This window comes from Antennarius striatus, chromosome 18 (genome assembly GCF_040054535.1).
Source record: "Antennarius striatus isolate MH-2024 chromosome 18, ASM4005453v1, whole genome shotgun sequence".
Taxonomy (NCBI): domain Eukaryota; kingdom Metazoa; phylum Chordata; class Actinopteri; order Lophiiformes; family Antennariidae; genus Antennarius; species Antennarius striatus.
The window spans coordinates 6,253,830-6,272,547 of record NC_090793.1 but is presented as its reverse complement, the minus strand read 5'-3'; the positions used below and the strand labels follow the sequence as shown (position 1 = coordinate 6,272,547).

The 18,718-nt window shown below is 38.2% G+C and overlaps 2 protein-coding genes across 4 annotated transcripts; one reads left to right on the top strand and one right to left on the bottom strand.

Annotated features, from left to right (window-relative positions):
- Window positions 1–86: 86 nt before the first annotated feature.
- On the bottom strand, window positions 87–8,301 carry LOC137612771 (bcl-2-related ovarian killer protein homolog B-like). 2 transcript variants are annotated; one of them, XR_011038872.1, is made up of 6 exons: window positions 8,043–8,301; window positions 7,236–7,588; window positions 6,225–6,353; window positions 3,080–3,243; window positions 2,536–2,662; window positions 87–961 (listed from the first exon to the last, which is right to left on the bottom strand). XR_011038872.1 is itself a non-coding variant. In XM_068341472.1 (5 exons), the coding sequence occupies exons 2-5, from the start codon at window positions 7,456–7,458 to the stop codon at window positions 836–838; spliced, it is 642 nt and encodes a 213-aa protein (XP_068197573.1). In that variant the 5' UTR covers window positions 7,459–7,588; window positions 8,043–8,295; the 3' UTR covers window positions 87–835. The 2 variants fall into 2 exon arrangements, 1 of the variants encoding a protein (XP_068197573.1); XM_068341472.1 differs by lacking the exon at window positions 2,536–2,662 and having other exon boundaries at window positions 8,043–8,295.
- A 5,078-nt stretch (window positions 8,302–13,379) lies between these two features.
- On the top strand, window positions 13,380–18,691 carry elovl1a (ELOVL fatty acid elongase 1a). 2 transcript variants are annotated; one of them, XM_068340522.1, is made up of 8 exons: window positions 13,380–13,675; window positions 14,559–14,651; window positions 14,808–14,998; window positions 15,141–15,221; window positions 15,378–15,434; window positions 15,522–15,627; window positions 16,040–16,179; window positions 17,447–18,691. In XM_068340522.1, the coding sequence occupies exons 2-8, from the start codon at window positions 14,591–14,593 to the stop codon at window positions 17,747–17,749; spliced, it is 939 nt and encodes a 312-aa protein (XP_068196623.1). In that variant the 5' UTR covers window positions 13,380–13,675; window positions 14,559–14,590; the 3' UTR covers window positions 17,750–18,691. The 2 variants fall into 2 exon arrangements, with proteins under 2 accessions (XP_068196623.1, XP_068196625.1); XM_068340524.1 differs by lacking the exon at window positions 13,380–13,675 and adding an exon at window positions 13,724–13,850.
- The last annotated feature ends 27 nt before the right edge of the window (window positions 18,692–18,718 follow it).

The window sequence follows — 18,718 nt, the reverse complement described above, 5'->3', positions numbered from 1 at the left end:
GTAGCAAATGAAAAGTTGAATGATATACTAGCATGGTTATAATAATGCTGCTAAGTGCAAATAAATCAAAATGTCAATAAAAAAAGTGAAGATTTTGTTGAGTTTATTAAAAAAAGTGCTCAAACACAAACATTATCACTCAGAAAGCACAATGTAGTGGCAGTCTTTATACTGCAGTGGCTTCAGTTTAGAAAGACAGTCAAAACTTAAAAAATGTAATAAACTTTACGACTCGAAAACAAAATCTGTATTACCACATACGTGGATAGAGATAGAGCCATTCTTCGGTCCTTAAGCCCTTCTAAGACACAGTCTCTGCTTAGGTTAAAAAAATATGATTTACTATAATGTAAGTCAATCCCACAAAGAGTGAGCCGGTGATCCCTCCTGATTTCCATTTTTCCAGACTCAAAACACTCACAAAAGCCTGCCGGGTGAGCCTCAATCAATTCCAAACATGGCTCTCTCACTCTTACATTTGCTTTTCTGAGACAAACATAGAAACATTAACCATTTCATGTCATTTTCACATCCAACTTTCAACCCTCATACATTTCAGGTACAACACTGGATAAGCTTGATTTACTGCACCGGTGTAAGCATTGTGAGAATATGTAGGAGTGGAGTGACATGACTGCTCTTGTACACCAGTGTGACTACTCTTTGGATGAAGAGCAATCACTCACAGACGCATCTGAAAACACACCATGCTGATGAAACATTTGCTGATGGCCAATCAGTGACAGTCATCTACTGGTTGACTCACTTCCCAGTCTGAGTTTTCAATCTCATTCATCCAGCTGATGATGATTCCTGTGCAGAACGTCTTGTCTGTTCACGGTTCCTTCATGATGTAGACGTAGACTGTAGTGAGGAGGTATTTCAGGGACTCAGTGGTAGAGGAAAACCAGCTGTGTTCAGGTGTGAGATTCTTCTTTATCACACATTTTGTGATCTCCGCCTGATCAATAGAAATGTTTAAAAAATGTATTTGATTGAAAATTACAGTATAATTGCTTATATGCATTTTTAAACAATCAATTTCTGTACACCTCTAAAGGAAACATACCCTTTTTCAGACAAGTTTCCAAAATGAAGGAGAAACACTGAAAAACATTCAAACAAAATGTTCTAATTTTCTAAGTCTTTGACATTCAGTCGAGATTCTAACCACAATGAATTGTGGCCCAACATTGTGACTTCAGAGTGCAAGAGTCTGGTCACTGTTGAGTAACTGCAATATTTTATCATCAGGAAAGAATGGGACAGAATCCCAAATTAACCCCCGACTGTTGTTCAAAAAAAAAATTAAAGCAACACAACAGTAATCATGAATGTAAGATTTCTGAAAGTTTTTAAAGGCATAAAATTGATAAGCCTGAAAAAGTTGCAGTTAGAACATTAAAATTATCGTATACTGCATTCAATTACACTTCAAAGTTGAAATTTAGTCAAAAAATGAGGTTAAAAAATTACATTTTTATTGACATTTTGCCTCATGTCCCAAATTTATGGACTGAGGCTGTAAAATAACACCTGAGGGTTAAGAACTAGACTGCATACACAGACATGCTCGTAGTTTTATATGCCAGTTTTCAGTAGACCTTAACATTAACATGCTGAGATACAGTATTTACAGTGATGTTAACCTGCTGTTTAGTAGGTAAAAGTCTAATCATCTTTCACCGTTTGTGAATTCACATTTGTGAATTACATCGAAACACACTGAGGTGGTGTGTTTATTATTATTTAGCGTATTGATTCAAATTATTACCATTCAATGAATGTTGTTTTAGCCAATAAAACAACATTAACTGCTGCACCAGGTCAACCAAAAGGAAGCTACTGGATCTACATTTCGGTGTGAGCAATCATCAAATTTAAAATACGCTGCCTCAGGCTGTAAGAGCTCATGCCACCAGCTAGACTGCTCAAAAAAATTAAAAGAACAACTGAAATGTAGCACAAATCAGTTCAGCATTGAGAATAGCAATCTGTCCACGTAAGAAGCGCAAGTGATTGTGAATCATTTTCACCTACTTTAATGCAAATGACAGTGGAAACAGGTGCAATGGAGAACCACAAGCAAGACCCCGTAAAAGGGAAAAGTGTCACTTTAGCAAACAGGAAGCTGATCCCCCCTTATGCTTCTGGACCGATTCCCCTCTCGTTTTGTGTTTTGCTGATATGCTTTTAATTAATGGTATCTGAGTCTGTGCCTATAGCCAAGTCAGGTCATTCAGGTGGTGAACCTCCTTCAGGTTCCAAGGTGTGCGAGGTTTCCCTGCAAAGTCTCACGAATATAGAAGTGATACCAGGAGACCGGCCTTTACATGAGGAAAGCTGAACAGGGGATCAACCCAGTAGGCGGGTAAGGCCAGTGGTGACTAGGCCCAGCCATGAGTTCAGTTGACATAAATTTACATCTAGCCTCGCCTTTCAAAAGTGACACATATGTTATGACATATATTCAGCCAGTGGCACAGTATCAGTGCCATTCCTTGCTTCTGATTGAGTGGGCAGATGGCATTCTACCTCGAGTTGGATACAATGAGTTGGATCTGGAGAAGGGATGAAATCCTGAGAGCTCAAGTTGTTGCAGTGGACCTTGGGTTCATCCTGGTGCAGGACAATGCCAATAGCCAGAATGTGTATGCATGTCCTGGAAAATGAAAGCATTAATGCCATCGACTGGCCCTCACTTTCCCCAGAACTAAATCCAGCTGAACACCTATGTAACATTTTGTATTGGTGCATCTGACCCAAGTACCACCACAGACCATCCAGAAGTTCACTGATGCTCATCAGAGCATCAGTTCATCAGAGCATCAGTGAGAATAAAGTACTATTGTGTAAATTATTTTGAAAGATTTTCAGGACAAAAAAAATTCTTCATCAAGATCCAATCTCGGATTCAAGTGTTCCCTTAATTCTTTGGAGCAGCATACTGTACATATTCTCTATTAACAGGATAGAAAACCAGAATGTTGCCAGCATTTTCATTCTATTTTTAAGGTCACACTTCTGTCATTTCATAAAGTAGTCACAAGCAATAGCACAAACACCAGCATCCACTTACCCATCCTCCACGTCTCTTCAGCCAGGGAACTAGAAATTTGCGAACAAACTGCCCTAGACTGTCCACTAAAATGTGAATTGTTGTTGGATGGCCTTGTCTGACACAGTCCACTGCTAACGCTCCAGCTACTGCATACATGGACACCACCTTACCCCACGTTATACCTACAACCAGGAAAACAGACATCATTGAGTTACATTCATGTCTCTGCGTTGATGGACAGATGGAAGAGTTCTGATGCCCACTCTGAAACATGAACATCGTCTATTCACTTAAAAATACATTTTAACAAGTACATACAAAACAGGAATTTGTGGCATCACAGCTTGGTTCAAAGCCAGCCCAATCATGACCTTATTTGTAAATTGGATGAATATTATGTTGAAACCTAAAGCCTGTTGCTCAAAAAATGAAAGAGGACAGCTCAAATGAAAGAAGACAGTGGTAAGGAATGGTACAGGTACCAGGTTATTCAGCTCCGTTTGCACTTTATATTTAATTCTGAAGTTTGTGTGTGTTCTTCAATCTTACATAAAGGCTTTAAACATATTTGCCTACATCTACTTTTATTTATGGTAAAAGAGCTTGCTGTGCACTCAGTTAACTAATATCCTGCATTGAAAATTGATAAAAATTGAAAATGTGGACATGGGGGCCGACCACAAGACACAAGCTGGACTTGGTTTCGGACCTTTTACTAAGAGGAAATTTTAATAACTGGACCTCCCTGACTTTTAATTGAATACTCTCGTTTTAAATGATAAAAAATATGAAAAGCCCAATTCATTCAAATTCATACACTCTAGATCTGTTACTTGGGGAGAAAGGTAACATGAAACCACTTCAAAATACAAAGAAATTATTAGTCACACCCTTCTAAACACATTTGGATGAGATGTTTAAACTACCATAATTCAAGTTGATATTAATCAACTATGAAAGAGGTTGCAGTCATAGTTGCTTGATAAGTGAGAACGGGGAAAAAACAAACATTTTATTCACATTTTAATCTTGGCCTCAAGTTCTCCTGGTTATTCTTTGCTCTTTCTGAATAAACGTTTTGTGGCCTCACACAAAGTATGTGGGACAAGTGGTGGACCTTGCACTGAAATAAACTGCAAATAACAGGTTTAAGTCAAGAAACTGTGCATTTGTGTTGTAGATAACAAGTTTTACCAGTTGTAAATTAAAACGAGTAAGACTCTTGTCTGTGCTGTGAGGTGGGGAGAAATCAGAAAAAATGTTCATTCAATGACGGACTTGAGAGACAAGAATCTAAAAAAATGGCCAAATCTGTGTCATCCTTTCAATATAATCAATATAGTTTGTTAATGAAGTGCAACTGGTCATTTCCAAGTAGTTTCCAGGTCAGCAGGACTGTTACAATGACCATTAGTGATGCACGGCAGCCCATAACAGTATTAGCCTCCTTAGGTCAGCTTACATCATCATGACTGTTCCTGAACCACAGTGACTGACTGTAGCTATAAAGGGATTGAGCTCTGAGCAAGCTTAAGTGAGATAACTACCCGTGGAAGCTGTCAGAGTACGTCATGTCTCGTTCCATACTGAGAAACAGGCCGAGAATAGAGACAAGATTGTCAGGGATAAGGCTGGAGACAGGGAGGGAGGAAAGAGAAAGAGCAGGAGTGGGAGGCAGGCAGAGATAGATGGAGGAGAGACAAGCCATGTTGATTTTATGGAGGGAGACCACAGAACAGACGGCCACTAAACCATATCCAAAGAATGTGGTTATGAGACGTCCTGGACACTTATTTCCTTTGGTCTCTAGATTAAGCTTTTGGAACCATGACAAATAGCTAAGAAAGCAGTCATAAAATAAACTCTGGACAGCAGGAAAAATAAACTTAGATGGTTTTTTTTAATTTCTAGCCATGATTTAACCCATTCCATTGGACAAGGGCAGCCCGAGTTCACCAGTGTGTCCCAGTTTTTATTTATACAAAACATTGTGGTTGAATGATCTAATCTAATCCCAAAGGCTCAAACCGGGGACGCATACTTTACAAATTATGCCTGTTGTCAGGACAATTTAAAACAAGTCACCACAAACAAATTCAAGCAAAGACATGGAGTCTAAAAGTGACTTTAAACCAGTAAAGGCTGACAAAGAAAAAAGAACCGCAGCCAGGATAGCTGTTCTGTGATTCTGCGGGTATTTGAGCTACATGATAAAATCACCCTGTTAACAGTGACTTTATTACTCATTATACTGATGTTCTACAACTGTGATGTTAACATTTTTTAATTAGAAATACTCATTTAGTACAGCGAACCCGAACCCTTTTTGCACGACGGACCGGTTTCATCTAAGACAATATTTTCAAGGACCGGCCTTCATTTGCTTGATAATCACTAATGATGTCAGGACAGCTGTAGTCTAATAATAAATCATTCGCAGTAGTTTTATGTAAAATGCAGACATCAACAGACAATAAACCTTTTTTCATAAATTCATAATCAACATCCCTGTAAACAAAATAATTGTAAGAAATAATTATACTAAAAACTCGATTGAAGTGACTGCACTGACAGACACATGCATTCGTTTGTGCGTCATTCCGCACAGACGTCACTTTTCAAAATATGTCAAAATAAAAAATCTTTCAGACAGAAATAAAACCGAAGTAATGTAAATTATTTTTCTTTCTGTGCGGAGCGGTACCAAATGACCCACGGACTGGTAACGGTCCGTGGCCCGGGAGTTATGGACAACTGATTTATTACATCTAAGGCTAGTGTGATCCGCTTGTGGACCACTAGTTAAAAGAACTATGGATCAAGGCTCCATGGTTTGACAATTTTGGGTCAACAGCCGATAAGAATTTGACCTGGAGGGGTCAGTAGGTAACTACAGGGCCAACATGTAGAAGAATAAACAAACATTTGCCTGTATTTTTATGTCTTTGGACTGTGGGAAGAAACAATATAAAAAGGCAGTTTATTTAGCTTTTTTAAACAGTTAAGTTTATTGGATTTCCTGTAAGTCTACTGTGATTTTACTGAAGACAAAACAGACATACCTGTTTACTGTTCTCGTAAATTGCATAAATAATGACCACCTTGGAAAGCAACCAATGTGTTTCATTGTCGTCATCACCCCTTTCATCAAAGCCATGCGTACCTGTTGAGAAGATCTCTGTTGCCACACTGATAAAGGCATCTGAAACCATGCTCTCCATGGCAACAGAAATGTTGAGCTGGCGTGCCACGTTCCTGTACAAGCTGGGCTGTATGAGCTCCAGCTCATTGCCTTCGTAACAGAGCAAGGTCAAAGAAGAAAAAAGCATCAACAAATTTGGGAATGATCAGAAACTCAATGAAAAAGAAAAGGAATTGTATAAACTATTATGTTTAAATAGAAATAGTTTTTCAAGTTACCAAGTCATGCAACCAATACAGACTGTTGGAGAGCTTTTAGGATGTAAAGACAAAGTATGTCTCTGCTGGTGATTTTTAAAGACTGACTACATTAGCTGCTGTTTTAAGTGAGTTCAGGTCATCCAAGATTCAAATGTACAGTAAACTTTTAATAAATCATTTCAGAACTGAAGTTTTTAAGTCTAGTTTCTTGTGTATAAATTATCCATTCTGGCTCTGCTGAGTCATCTCTGTTCTCGGCCCACAATTTTCTAAAAGTAGATTAGAAAGCAGTAACTCAGTCTCTAAGATGCAAAAGCAGCCGACACCAGACAGACTCACGCTTGAGGCACATTTGATCAACAGCTGTACTGACTGCTTTGAAAGCAATTAATCAATCTATGCTAGGCCGCAGATTTTTAGAACTTGAGTTTTTAGTCTTGAAATAAAAACATTTGTAATTTTTAACCTGCTCTTAAAAATCACATATTAAACTTTCATTTAAGATTCTTGTAAGATAATGTATGATAAAAAATTGCACAATATTTTGTGGATGGCACAGGCGTTCTTGTGGAGATCCATAATTTTGTTTAAAAAATTTTATTTTTTTTTCAACATTGTGACGTGCTATGTCTCTAACATAACAGACTGTGATGAGAACACTGATCTATTCTCCCTGAACATACAATTCTCAGAGCAGAAATTAAACATATGATTGTGTCTTTGGGACTCACATATACATATTACAAATCATGTTGTTGCAGATTACTCTTACCAAGACAGAGAAGGACCAAAGACACCTCTGAGAGTGCTGCACTTGATGGACAAAGGTTTAGTTCTGTTTTGGACCATCCCAGTCCATTCTGGTTGAGTCTGGAGAGTATGTAGTCTCTACACAGCGCTTTAGACTGGGACACCAGCTCCCTCTCAGTCAATGACCGGTCAAACACATCCAAAACCTCCGCAGCAAACACTGAGGACTTCCGCAGGACGTCCATGTCCGTCCTGCAGGAGGCCCAGGTCAGACAGCTGTCTCAGGTCAGAGAGCCGTCTGACCTCCTCAGATCAGCTGTATCTCAGAGTCCTCTCTGAATCCCGAAGGAACAAGTGCAATGGTCAGTGGGGAAGCTGTGGGGAAGGGGGAAATGATTATCAAGACAGAGTTAAACACAACTGATGGTGAAACAGACTTGGATAAATCTTGAGATGTGTCTTTCAGATAGGGAGACAAACTGGTGCCAAATAGTAAGCAATTGTGAGATTATATCAGTAACTCTTCCTGTTGTCATTTATAAGAACTGCAGTTATGCTGCACATAAAGCTCCAGGATCTAAAACAGACACTTACATAAGATTATGTTGGAGGCGTTAATGTTTTGAGTCACATGCTGGGATACTTAAAATATTGCTACATTTCTCAGATTATGCAACAACAAACTGAGATCACAAGATGACGAGAAAAATTTTGTTGTTACGCTGATTTCAAAATTTAAAAAAAAAAAAAAAAAAGCAAACAATTGAACCGGATTAAGAAAATATATTGATTAACAATGCAGGTTGTTTAATACAAGGAACAAGCTTACCTGTATCATTGCATTCATCCTGAGATGTCCCCTCCAATTAGTTAAATCACAAACCCCCTCAGTGTGTTTCTGTCGTGTTCCAGCCAAAAGTCACGGGAGACGCGTCGCGTCTTCTTTAACAGAACCAGTTCCACAATTAAGACACAGCTGATTGAAAATCTGTCTCAGGTTTTATTCCCATTAGAGCTCATAGTCTGGTCGTCGTACTTGTTCCCCCGAGAAACACTATCTCAAATACAGTTGGACACCGAATGGAGCCGCCTACCTGTTGTTCCACCTTCCCATTGGCGCGTTACGCATGCGTTGGTTTTCCAGCTCTGCGCAGCCCTGAGGTGGAGTCACACTCCTCGGACACACACAGAGCTCTCACCGCCGCACAGAAGAAGACTAATCAACGATTGGTAATCAGCCAGTTGAACAGTTTGTTTATTACATTTTTATCCGATCAATAATTTACATTCACATAATCTATAGAAAATTTTCAATTGTTTCATGCAGATGCAATGTCACATGTGAGGAATTAAATCAATCGTTCACGTCAAGGTGCAGAAGTGTGACATTTCTAATCTCATTCAGACTAGGTAAATATAGATGTCCCAGTCTGCAACCAGTCAAGTTAATTGGGGTTCATGTTGTCCATAAATGATGGTCTAATTAAATAACAACAACAACAACATTATAATCATAATAAAAACTTTATTTTTAAAGCTTTTTTTAAAAGCAATGTTTGAAAGTGCTTCATTAAGAACAAATAAAATACAACCCAAAAAAAGTATAATGAACAAATAAAACAATTTTTAAAATGAACATAATAAATGAAATGCGCATAATACACAAAATCCCTTTTTTCTGAGAATGATGGGTGGCATTAACCCATTGAAATAAAATAAAAACATATTTCACATGTGTTTTGTATCTTTTGAGAGATGATTTTAATGTCAGTTGTGATGTCTTTTGTATAAATTACTCATGTACAAGATTCCAGGGGGTTCAGTCCATGGTTTTCAACTTGGACTTTGGGATAAGTAACAGGCTCCAGAAGATTTTGAGCTACATGCTGGTAAATAATGAATTGGGAGCTCACACGGGTAGCAGGTAGTTGCTGAAAGGCTACAGATTTAAAAAAAGTCAACTAAGGGAAAACTAATTCCAGGAAGGGATCTGATCGGGCTGCAGAGGCGTGGACAGCTCAACATGAAGATAGCTTTGAGGCCTTAAAGACAAAGTTTCATCCACTTTTATAAGGGAAATTCTTCCTACTATAGTTACTAATTTTCTCAAAAATTAGAAATCATGGACACGGTGTGATCAATCACTTCTCTTTAATGCATGCCAGTATGGAGAGCAGCACTTCAAGAGTGTTACTCTGACAATTGTAACAGTATTTTATCGTACGCTGACCTGACACTTTATTAGGTGCACCTTTCTAGTACCGGGTTGGACCCTCTTTTGCCTTCAGAACCACCTTAATCCTTTGTGGCATAGATTCAACAAGATACTGTAAACATTTCTCAGAGAGTTTGGTCCATTCTGGCATGATACTATCATGCAGATGTTTTGGGTAAATTCACTATAGCTGTCCTACACAAGACGAATGTGTCTTAATTTTAGAGTGGATTTATTAGTTTGGTGTCTTCATTCAGAGCAAGGAAGGAGCTTTGAGAGTAACTAGCTCTGCATGTTGTCCCGCACTACTCTATACTATTTTGTAGGTGATTAGACAGACAGGCAAACAGACCGGCAGGTCCTCCTCTTCTGTGTTCTGGTTTTCTCTCTGTCCTGTTTTGTCCCAGTGTCACTGGGTGATTTATTTAAGGGTATTTGGTTGACTCCACTCCTAGGTAGGCCTCAGCCCTGTTCTCATCCCCTTTCATGTCCAAGTACTGATTTCTGTTTAACCACTGTGTGACTTTAAGTGTTTTTTTTTCCTTGCGTTTTGTCAACAAAGATTTGTTTTAATTGAACACTGCCTCGCCCCTGTGATATGAACTAAACTGTGTGACTTTATTGTCATAAATCATAGTACAGGATTTCCTAGGGTGCAATTCCCCAGGTGATGTTGTTGGATCTTTTCAAAAAAATCCGTATAATCCCCATTCCACATTACTGTACCTCACCACAAGTGTGTCAAACCAATGAAGGAAAAACAATCTTCATCTATGCACATGGAGAACCATGTAGGACTAAAATCACTGCTCATACAATCCAAACAGCTGTGCATACTTTTATTTTTACATACATTATCTTGTAATGCAATTATAATTCTGCAAGCATATCCATCCATGTTCACTTATTATCTGGGACTTTGTTAACATGTCATGGGAACCTGATGAATTGAGCTTTAAACTGCTTGCAATAAATTGATGAATTGAGTGTATTTATCTGGATGAAATGCAACAACAGTGTCAAACTGAACACTTCAATTATGACGAAGTTGTCATTTAAGGAAATTATTTTTGCTTTAAGTATGATGACATATCCGCTGCACCCAGTTCTGTTTTGAATTTAAACATTTGGCCTGTAGGCGTCGCTGTTACGTTTTCTTGAGGTCATCACCTTTTAATCAAGAGTTGATGTGTTTCTTCAAAACGCATACAGTGCCTTGCGAAAGTATTGGCCCCCCACAAGAACTTTTTGACATTTTGCCACATTTCAGGCTTCAAACTTAAAGATAACTGAAAATATTTTTCATGAATCAACAACATGTGAGACACAAACCTGAGGTGGAACCAAATTTATTCAACATTTTATATTGTGTTTACAAATAAAAAACTGAAAAGTAGGATGTGCAAAAATATTGGCCCCCTGTTCTCTCAGCTCAACTAACCGACTCCAGAAGTTCCCTGATGACTTCTGAATGATCCAATGTTGACCTAAATGACAAACAATGACAGAGTTCACCTATGTGTCATTTGGTCTCACATTTGCACATCCTACTTTTCAGGGGTTTTTTTTATTTTTAAAGACAATATAAAATGTTGAATAAATTTGGTTCCACTTCACGATTGTGTCTCACATGTTGTTGATTCTTCAAAAATATTTTCAGTTTGTTATCTTTTAGTTTGAAGCCTGAAATGTGGTAAAATATCAACAAGTTTTTTGGGGGGCAATACTTTCACAAGGCACTGTATTATACAGCAATGAGTATTACACAATAACACTTTAGAGCAGATAATGTAATTTATAGATGTACTTTTCACCAAAGTATGTCTCTTGTAATTCTTGTGTATACTAAGGAAAAGCACTTATTAATTATTTTGTATTTAACTGTATATTATCAAACTCTTTGACCATTTTGCCTTTCATATTTAGACTTTCCCATATGATAGTAGATGTGAGCAAAGTTTTTCAGATTACGAGAATTAATATGACAGATAGATCAGACACATAATTGAACAGAGCAGCAACTAACATCACTGCAATTAGACTCAATTCACTCACTTGTCCAGACTCAGATTAATAATTGGGGCCCCTGTGGAAAATAAAAAAAACACATATGCTCATCAGACAATGTGAATAAAATCACTGAGGTTAAAACTAATATTTGTGAGAGCTATACTTCATAATATCTACAAACTTAAATTCTTGTTGCTCAAGTTTTTAACTTTTGGATTTGTGAATTTAAAGAGACACAGACTATCAAAAGTAATTAAACTCAAAAGTGTCATTGTACTGTGTAGTCTACCAAGTTATTTGACATCCTAGAGAAAGGATGGTATTTCAGCAATTAGTGACAGGCATGTTAATGTGTTGGTTTCTAAAGACAAGTCTGAAAAACAGACTCTTGTAGTCATTATTCATGTGTTTAAATATGAAACCTGAACAAGTAAACAGCACAGTTCATGTTATTTCAAGGTTAATAGTTGTATAACTATAAAACTAAATTATGAAACTCTTGTGACTAGATATCACTGCTAAATTTCACAAATTCCCCTCACGTATAAATTAACACCCACGTTCATGTTCATTCATTACTTTCCAGCAACCAAACCATGGTCTGTCACATCTGGAGGCATTTGGCCTAACTCTTCTCGATTAACTAATTGAGGGCGACTGGTGTGTCCCGAGGCTGCTGTCTATACTCTGCTTATGCTATCAGGCAAAGAACTATGGTCCACGGACAATGTCATGTTGTCAAGTTGTTTGCTCGTTGTTTAACAGACTGTGCCATTGGGCTAAACCTATAGTTAAGTTAAACTGTCACAAGACCGTGATTGACAGGGAGTGTGTTGTAGTGTGTGGACTATTGGTTCCAATGAAAATGATTGACCACAAAGTTAAAACATAGACATCAACACTAAGATTCAATGTTGCAAAATAAAAAAAGCATGTGAAGTAAAAGTTTTGCTTTGTATGATAATAGTCATCTTATAATTACAGTAGTCTTTCATAAGCCACATTTCAAGGGGCTAACTGTATGTCCACCCGGCCCTTGGTTCTGTTTGATACTTGTATCTGTTTAAAAAGTTTAAGAATTCTATTTCTCATCTTCAAGTGTCCATTTAATAGTCTGGTTGAGTTTCACGGTTTCTCTGGATCACACGTCCCGGATGAAATCACTACCGTTCTGTTGTCCACTGTTGGACAACATTTCTAATGGACCGATTTCATTTTTTAAAAAAAATCTAAATCACCGTTAATGTAGTCTTTTCTTTTGCCCCCTTTTACTCTATGTATTTATTTATTTATTTATTTATTTTTGGGACGCGTTGTTTCCTTACAGTCGGCCTCGGATTGTCGGCCATGTGCCAAAGTCATCAACTACGTAAACAAACGTGGACTACTCCTTCCTCATTTCTCATCTCCTAGAACGAATTCCTTTCATTCCTTTAAACACTTCAGCTAGTACATGTGAGGCGATGTACATTTCAAGATCCATCCATGTATCACACCCACTATCGACAGTTGTTGGCGAACAGGTAGAACCAGAGGTACAGGAGAGACTGTCACAGTTGTAAGAACCGGACTGGAACCCGGCCCGACTTTGACGCTGCAGAAAGGGATGGGCAACAAGTGGCAGGCCATGTGTGAAACGATGATGAACGATTTCACCTTTAGCATAAATCAAGTTTGGGCAACAGCATTTTTTTTTCTCCCTCCATTGGCATAAGAAGAACATGTTTCTATGTTTTCATATTATTCCCTGTTTTAATTTACTAAATCCGAGTAAATCGCATTTGTCACCACATGTTTCTAATCTGGCAGTCATTGGTCGACAATGGAGCCGCACAAGTGAATGAGACAGGCCAATCACGAACAAGCTAAGTGAGGACAGGGGGGCGGGGCTTCGCCTTGAAACAAGGTGTGGTTGTGAAACTGTCGCTGTCCATAGAATTACCTGTGGTGTAAATTGAGTTGAATGATCGCTCTCATACCTCTCATAGCTGGACCCTCATTCAAACCTCTTCACCCCATTTCAGCTCTTGTTGGACATCAGATATTTCAAACATTGAACATTTGCGGACAAGCCAAAGGATACTTACCCAGGGAGGGGGATTTTGATGCATGTATTTGTTATTTATTTTTTTGTTCTGATCACTTTCACTGGTGCTGTGGATCTATTTTGAGTGCGCATTGAGCGCTGCTCGTCTCGGCCGGTACGTGAGTGAGACGTGACGATTTGCGCTCAGCAGGTGAGTCACTATCAACAGGGAGCGATCCCATAATCAAATCTGTGCTGCTCTGGTCAATAAAAATTACTGATTTCACTCATGCTGTCAGACTTTCACGGTTCAGCGTGATTTAACTGGATAAAATAGACTTAAATGAGCTACTTTCCTTGTGTAGTTTCACACCCTGGGAACTGAGGTAGGTTGGTTTGACTTGAGAAGGCCCAGTTCTTTGCCTCACCTGTTAGACTTGCTCTGTTAGTCAGCGGGAGACTATTTGGTTGGCTTTAGTCCGTCATTCCCCTTTGGATGTGTCACACTTTTACACAGTTCATATATTTCCTTTTTTTTTTTTTTCTTTTTTTGTACAGAAGTAATTCTTTTGTGACTTGAGTAAAATATAGCTTTTGTGTTTATGAATTATAGCTTGAATTCTGTGCTGCTCATGAGAGGAAGTGAAAGGAAGCACCTGTAACCACATTGTTTGTGTAGGTCACGGCTCTCCAAATTAGTTTAAATCAATCCACTGGACTTTAAGATGGTTTCTTGAAGATTATTTCACCTGTCATCCAAGAGGCTTTTTCAGTTCTGGTGGTGGTTTTTCTTGTCAGCTTCTTAACTTTGTGAGGTGTGGTCAGTGTTAACTCTGTGAGACCGTCCACCACCAGAACCGAAGACGCCTCTTGATGAGTAGTTAAAATGTCTTCAATGAATTTTCTTAAAGTCCAGTGTTAAACAACTTTAGACACCTGTAACATATTGTATTTATTCAAAGGTTGTATACCAAGGGACTCTGGGGTGTTTGATGGGCCTATGCAGCTGTCTGTTTATTCAGCAAGTTCACAAGCTTTTGATTTGATCAGTGTGGTTCATTACCTGCTGCTTCTGCACTCTTTTTCCCCCTCAGGGGTTTTATAAGAAAAGACACAAACTGACAAAATGTTCCAAGAGGCAATGTTGAGTATTTTAGAATACCACCGTTACCTGCAGAAAAGAACCGGTGAGTGACCATTTCACTGTAATTGCTTTGCTTAAGAACGAATAAATAACTGGTGATGATCTCCATGATTCTTCCCAAATCTTTGTGTAAGCTACGTTTTTTTCAAAACATGTAACATGTAGAGGCAATGAGGAGTGTGTTTTTATTTTTCATCAGACCCCCGGGTCAAAGATTACCCACTGATGCAGAGTCCTGTAGGAATGACCTCCATCTTGGTGGCTTATACCATTTTTTCGGTGCGCATTGGACCTTGGCTAATGGCAAACCGCAGCCCCTTCCGTCTAAACAACGCCATGATAGTCTACAACCTCACCATGGTTTTACTGAACGCCTATATAGTATATGAGGTGCGTATATGTTTGTGAGGAAGGGGTGACCCATCCCTTGTGATGATGATTTTATGGCATTTATTGAGAATCTCATATATGTCTACATTTGAATTATGATTTATTATTTATTTGGTATAACCGCTGCTAATGTGTTTGACAGTTTTTAATGTCTGGATGGGCTACCACATATACGTGGAGATGTGACCTTATTGACAACTCCAGCAGCCCTCAAACTCTCCGGGTAAGCTGACGAACTCTTTCTCCAATTCACTGCATTCCATTTGTTGTGTCCTGAGACAACCTTGTATGCTGATGACTGCCCCAAGAAGTCAATTTTGTTTGGAGCTGGTGTTCACAGTTAGACTTGACAACTGTTTTTACCCCCCCTCACACACAGATGATTCGAGTCTGCTGGTTGTTTTATTTTTCAAAATACATTGAACTCCTTGACACGGTAAGTACATTTTTATTTTCCTCATAGTCACTTTTTTATAACCTTTTTGCAACATTCCTTTTTAAAGTTTTGTCCATTTCATTTTAGATATTCTTTGTTCTGAGGAAGAAACAAAGTCAGATCACATTTCTACATGTTTTTCATCATTCATTCATGCCCTGGTCTTGGTGGTGGGGCATCACTGTGACTCCTGGTATGTTTTACTCAGCACAACAGCGATGCAAAAAGTTTCATAATTTATTAGAAAGGGATTTTATACCTAAACTTTGCCTAAAACCAAACATGGCTGTTGTGTTTTAGCAATGTACAAGTTTGTGTCCAAGCAAACTCCTACATGCTGTGTTTCTGAGGGTTTTTTTCTTTTGCCTCCATCTAAATGTTGTATAACAAGACAATTTTTAAAAAAAACAACTTTAAGAGCAGTCAGCACAAGCTCTTGCTCCACTTGCTAATTTGTACTTCTATCTGGTCTCCAAGAAACTGCAAGAGCATTTACTCTCAAAGATGTATAAGCATCCAAAGAAACAAATACCAAAACAAGAAATTGGTAATGTCACCATGTCTAGCATTAAAGATGACATGTCTGTGTGCCCCCCCCCCCCCAGCTTCAGGAATGGGTACCTTCCATGCCATGATTAATGCAATTGTCCACGTCATCATGTATTTCTACTATGGACTATCTGCTGCAGGACCTCGCTTCCAGAAATACCTGTGGTGGAAGAAGTACATGACCGCCATCCAGCTTGTATGTCCCCCACCTCCTTCCATCTTTTTCTTTCTCAATCCATCTTTTTCTTTCTCAAATAGTGCCCCCCCCCCAGAGAACATGCTTTTTTGTCATACTAGAACAAAGTGTAATTGCACATCCACTACAGTAGTTAGCAGTGGCGTTCTCCATTATCAGGTGTGCGCAAGGAGTTTTTGCTTGAGGAACTATGAAGAAGCGCCTGTAGCGCTGAGTTACATTTGGAGACGGGGAGAGGCCGGTATGTTTACTGTGTCTGAAAATGCTGGCAGCAGACAGCATGAAGCCAAATAAATTAGGGCGGAACTTAAAGACATTACAAACCAATCATGCTGATAAGCCGTTGGACTTCAGTCAGCGAAAATGTGCTGAATATTGCCAGCAATCAACCCCCTTTGTGAATGATACTTTTGTAAACCAGCGAGCTCTGTTAGCATCATATAAGCTGGCGTACCAAACTGCTCAGTGCTAAAATAAAAACCCAAACCACAACAGAGGAGCTGAAACATTGGGCAGGAGCTGAGAGTTCATTTGTTTTGTAGGTTAAAATGGTTTATATATTGTGCTCCTCAGTTAATGTCGCTGAACTGAAATTGATTTTTTTTTCATTATTTTATTTAATTTTATTTTTCAGTATCAAATGGTACAATAAGTTGGTCAAAAATGATTACAGTGTAAACAAGGTTGTTTTTTTTAATATAAGGCAAATTGATGCACTCACAACTTTTCTGTTATAGACTAAAAAATAATGTTAATGAAATTAGTCTTTGCTATAAATTGACCTATTTTTCTTTTGTTTTCTTTCATGTTAATAAGGATACAGTGTTATGCAGAGGTGTACTTAAGAATTTTATAGACAAGTGATAATTATTTATAGTCACGGCGGAGAGTGGGGGTGCAAATTGTTTTTCTTCTTGCTAGGGGGGGCGCAGCAGAAAATAATTGAGAAGCACTGTTCTAATATTAGCCCTACCGTAGAGGATTTGTTTTTATCAGTCTGTTTTCTGGTTTTGAGGAGTTTTTTTTGTCTGTCAGCAGGGAGAATTGTGCATGTAACGCAAAGGAGAAGTTAAATTTTGATCTAGATATGGAGTTGTTTATTTTTTTACTTTTTTTGATTTACGATTCAGTTTAATTTGTTCAGGGATTTGTTGATGTTTATAGAGATAAGCCTTTTACTAAGAGCTCTCCTATTTCATAACAAAATAGGTCCTCTTTTTCATTACAGTTCTAAGTCTAAATCTGTCCATTCCTGTTGTTATTACAGACGCAGTTTGTTTTGATCGCCCTTCACGCCAGCCAGTTTTACTTGATGGAAAATTGTGACTACCAGAGTCCCCTTTGGATCCACCTCATCATGGCGTATGGAGTCTTTTTCTTCCTCCTCTTCTCAAACTTCTGGTTACAGGCTTATGTAAAGGGCACACGGCTACCTGTCAAAGAAGACGGTTTGAAACACAAAGGCTTGATCACTGAACACATCACTGTGGTGGACAACGGGAAACACCAGGAGAATGGGAACGTACACTTCCACACCAACGGCACAGCCTGTAAAGTAAAGAAAATCTAACTTTGTGACTCTGGAAATGAGGAGGAGGCCATAGGAGGATACTTTAAACATGCCGTTCATTCATTTATCGGTTCATTCATGTCTTGGTTGTGTATTGGAATGGCACAGATTTCAATATACTACCTCTTAACTATTTTTGTCTCTAAGCTGTTACTTCTGCACACTTGGAGATCACATGCTATTCATATCCCATTTGCCACTTTTTTGCTAATTGTTGTTACAACTATTAACTGTGATGAACACGGTCCAAACAAGTTTGGGGCTCATTTTCAACACTGATAGTATTTTCCAACTCAGGCTTGACATACACAACCAACTGTTTAGCTGGCATGACTTCATAGCTTGGGAATATCACACAAAAGACTAGCACATATAAATAACAACAACAAAATGCCATTGTTATATCAAATAGTTATTTTTGTAGTTGTTTCTATTTATCTATTGAAATAAAACATTTTAGATAAAGGTCTGTCATTTGGAGATCAGTTTTCGTATAGACTTAGAAGGACACATACCACGCCTCAATTTTTCAACTTTAATAACTGTGGAAATGAAATGTTATACTGTATATTACAGAATTTATGAATTTCGCAATTCAGGTAGTGACATTTATATTATCATGCTTGGTCATCCATGCTAATCCACTCTGTTTTGTATGTGTCCATTGTCTCTGCGCACTGTGCACAAAGTGAAGAAAAACTGCTTTTTTACTTGTAATAAAGTTGTTTCTGTATTTCACTTCAGAATGTAATGATCAGTGTTTTTACTGGTGTTAACACATGTATTTACAGATGGCATAGTACAGTAATGGTATATTTTTGAAGTGCATCTAGCTGTTTTACAATTGGATCCAATATTTGAGTGTATCTAAGAGCTGTTTGTCAGGAGTAACCCTTACAATGTTGAAAAGTTTACGTTTCCTACTTACAAATAAAAAAAACTACACATGTTTTGTAATTTTGTGTTTCA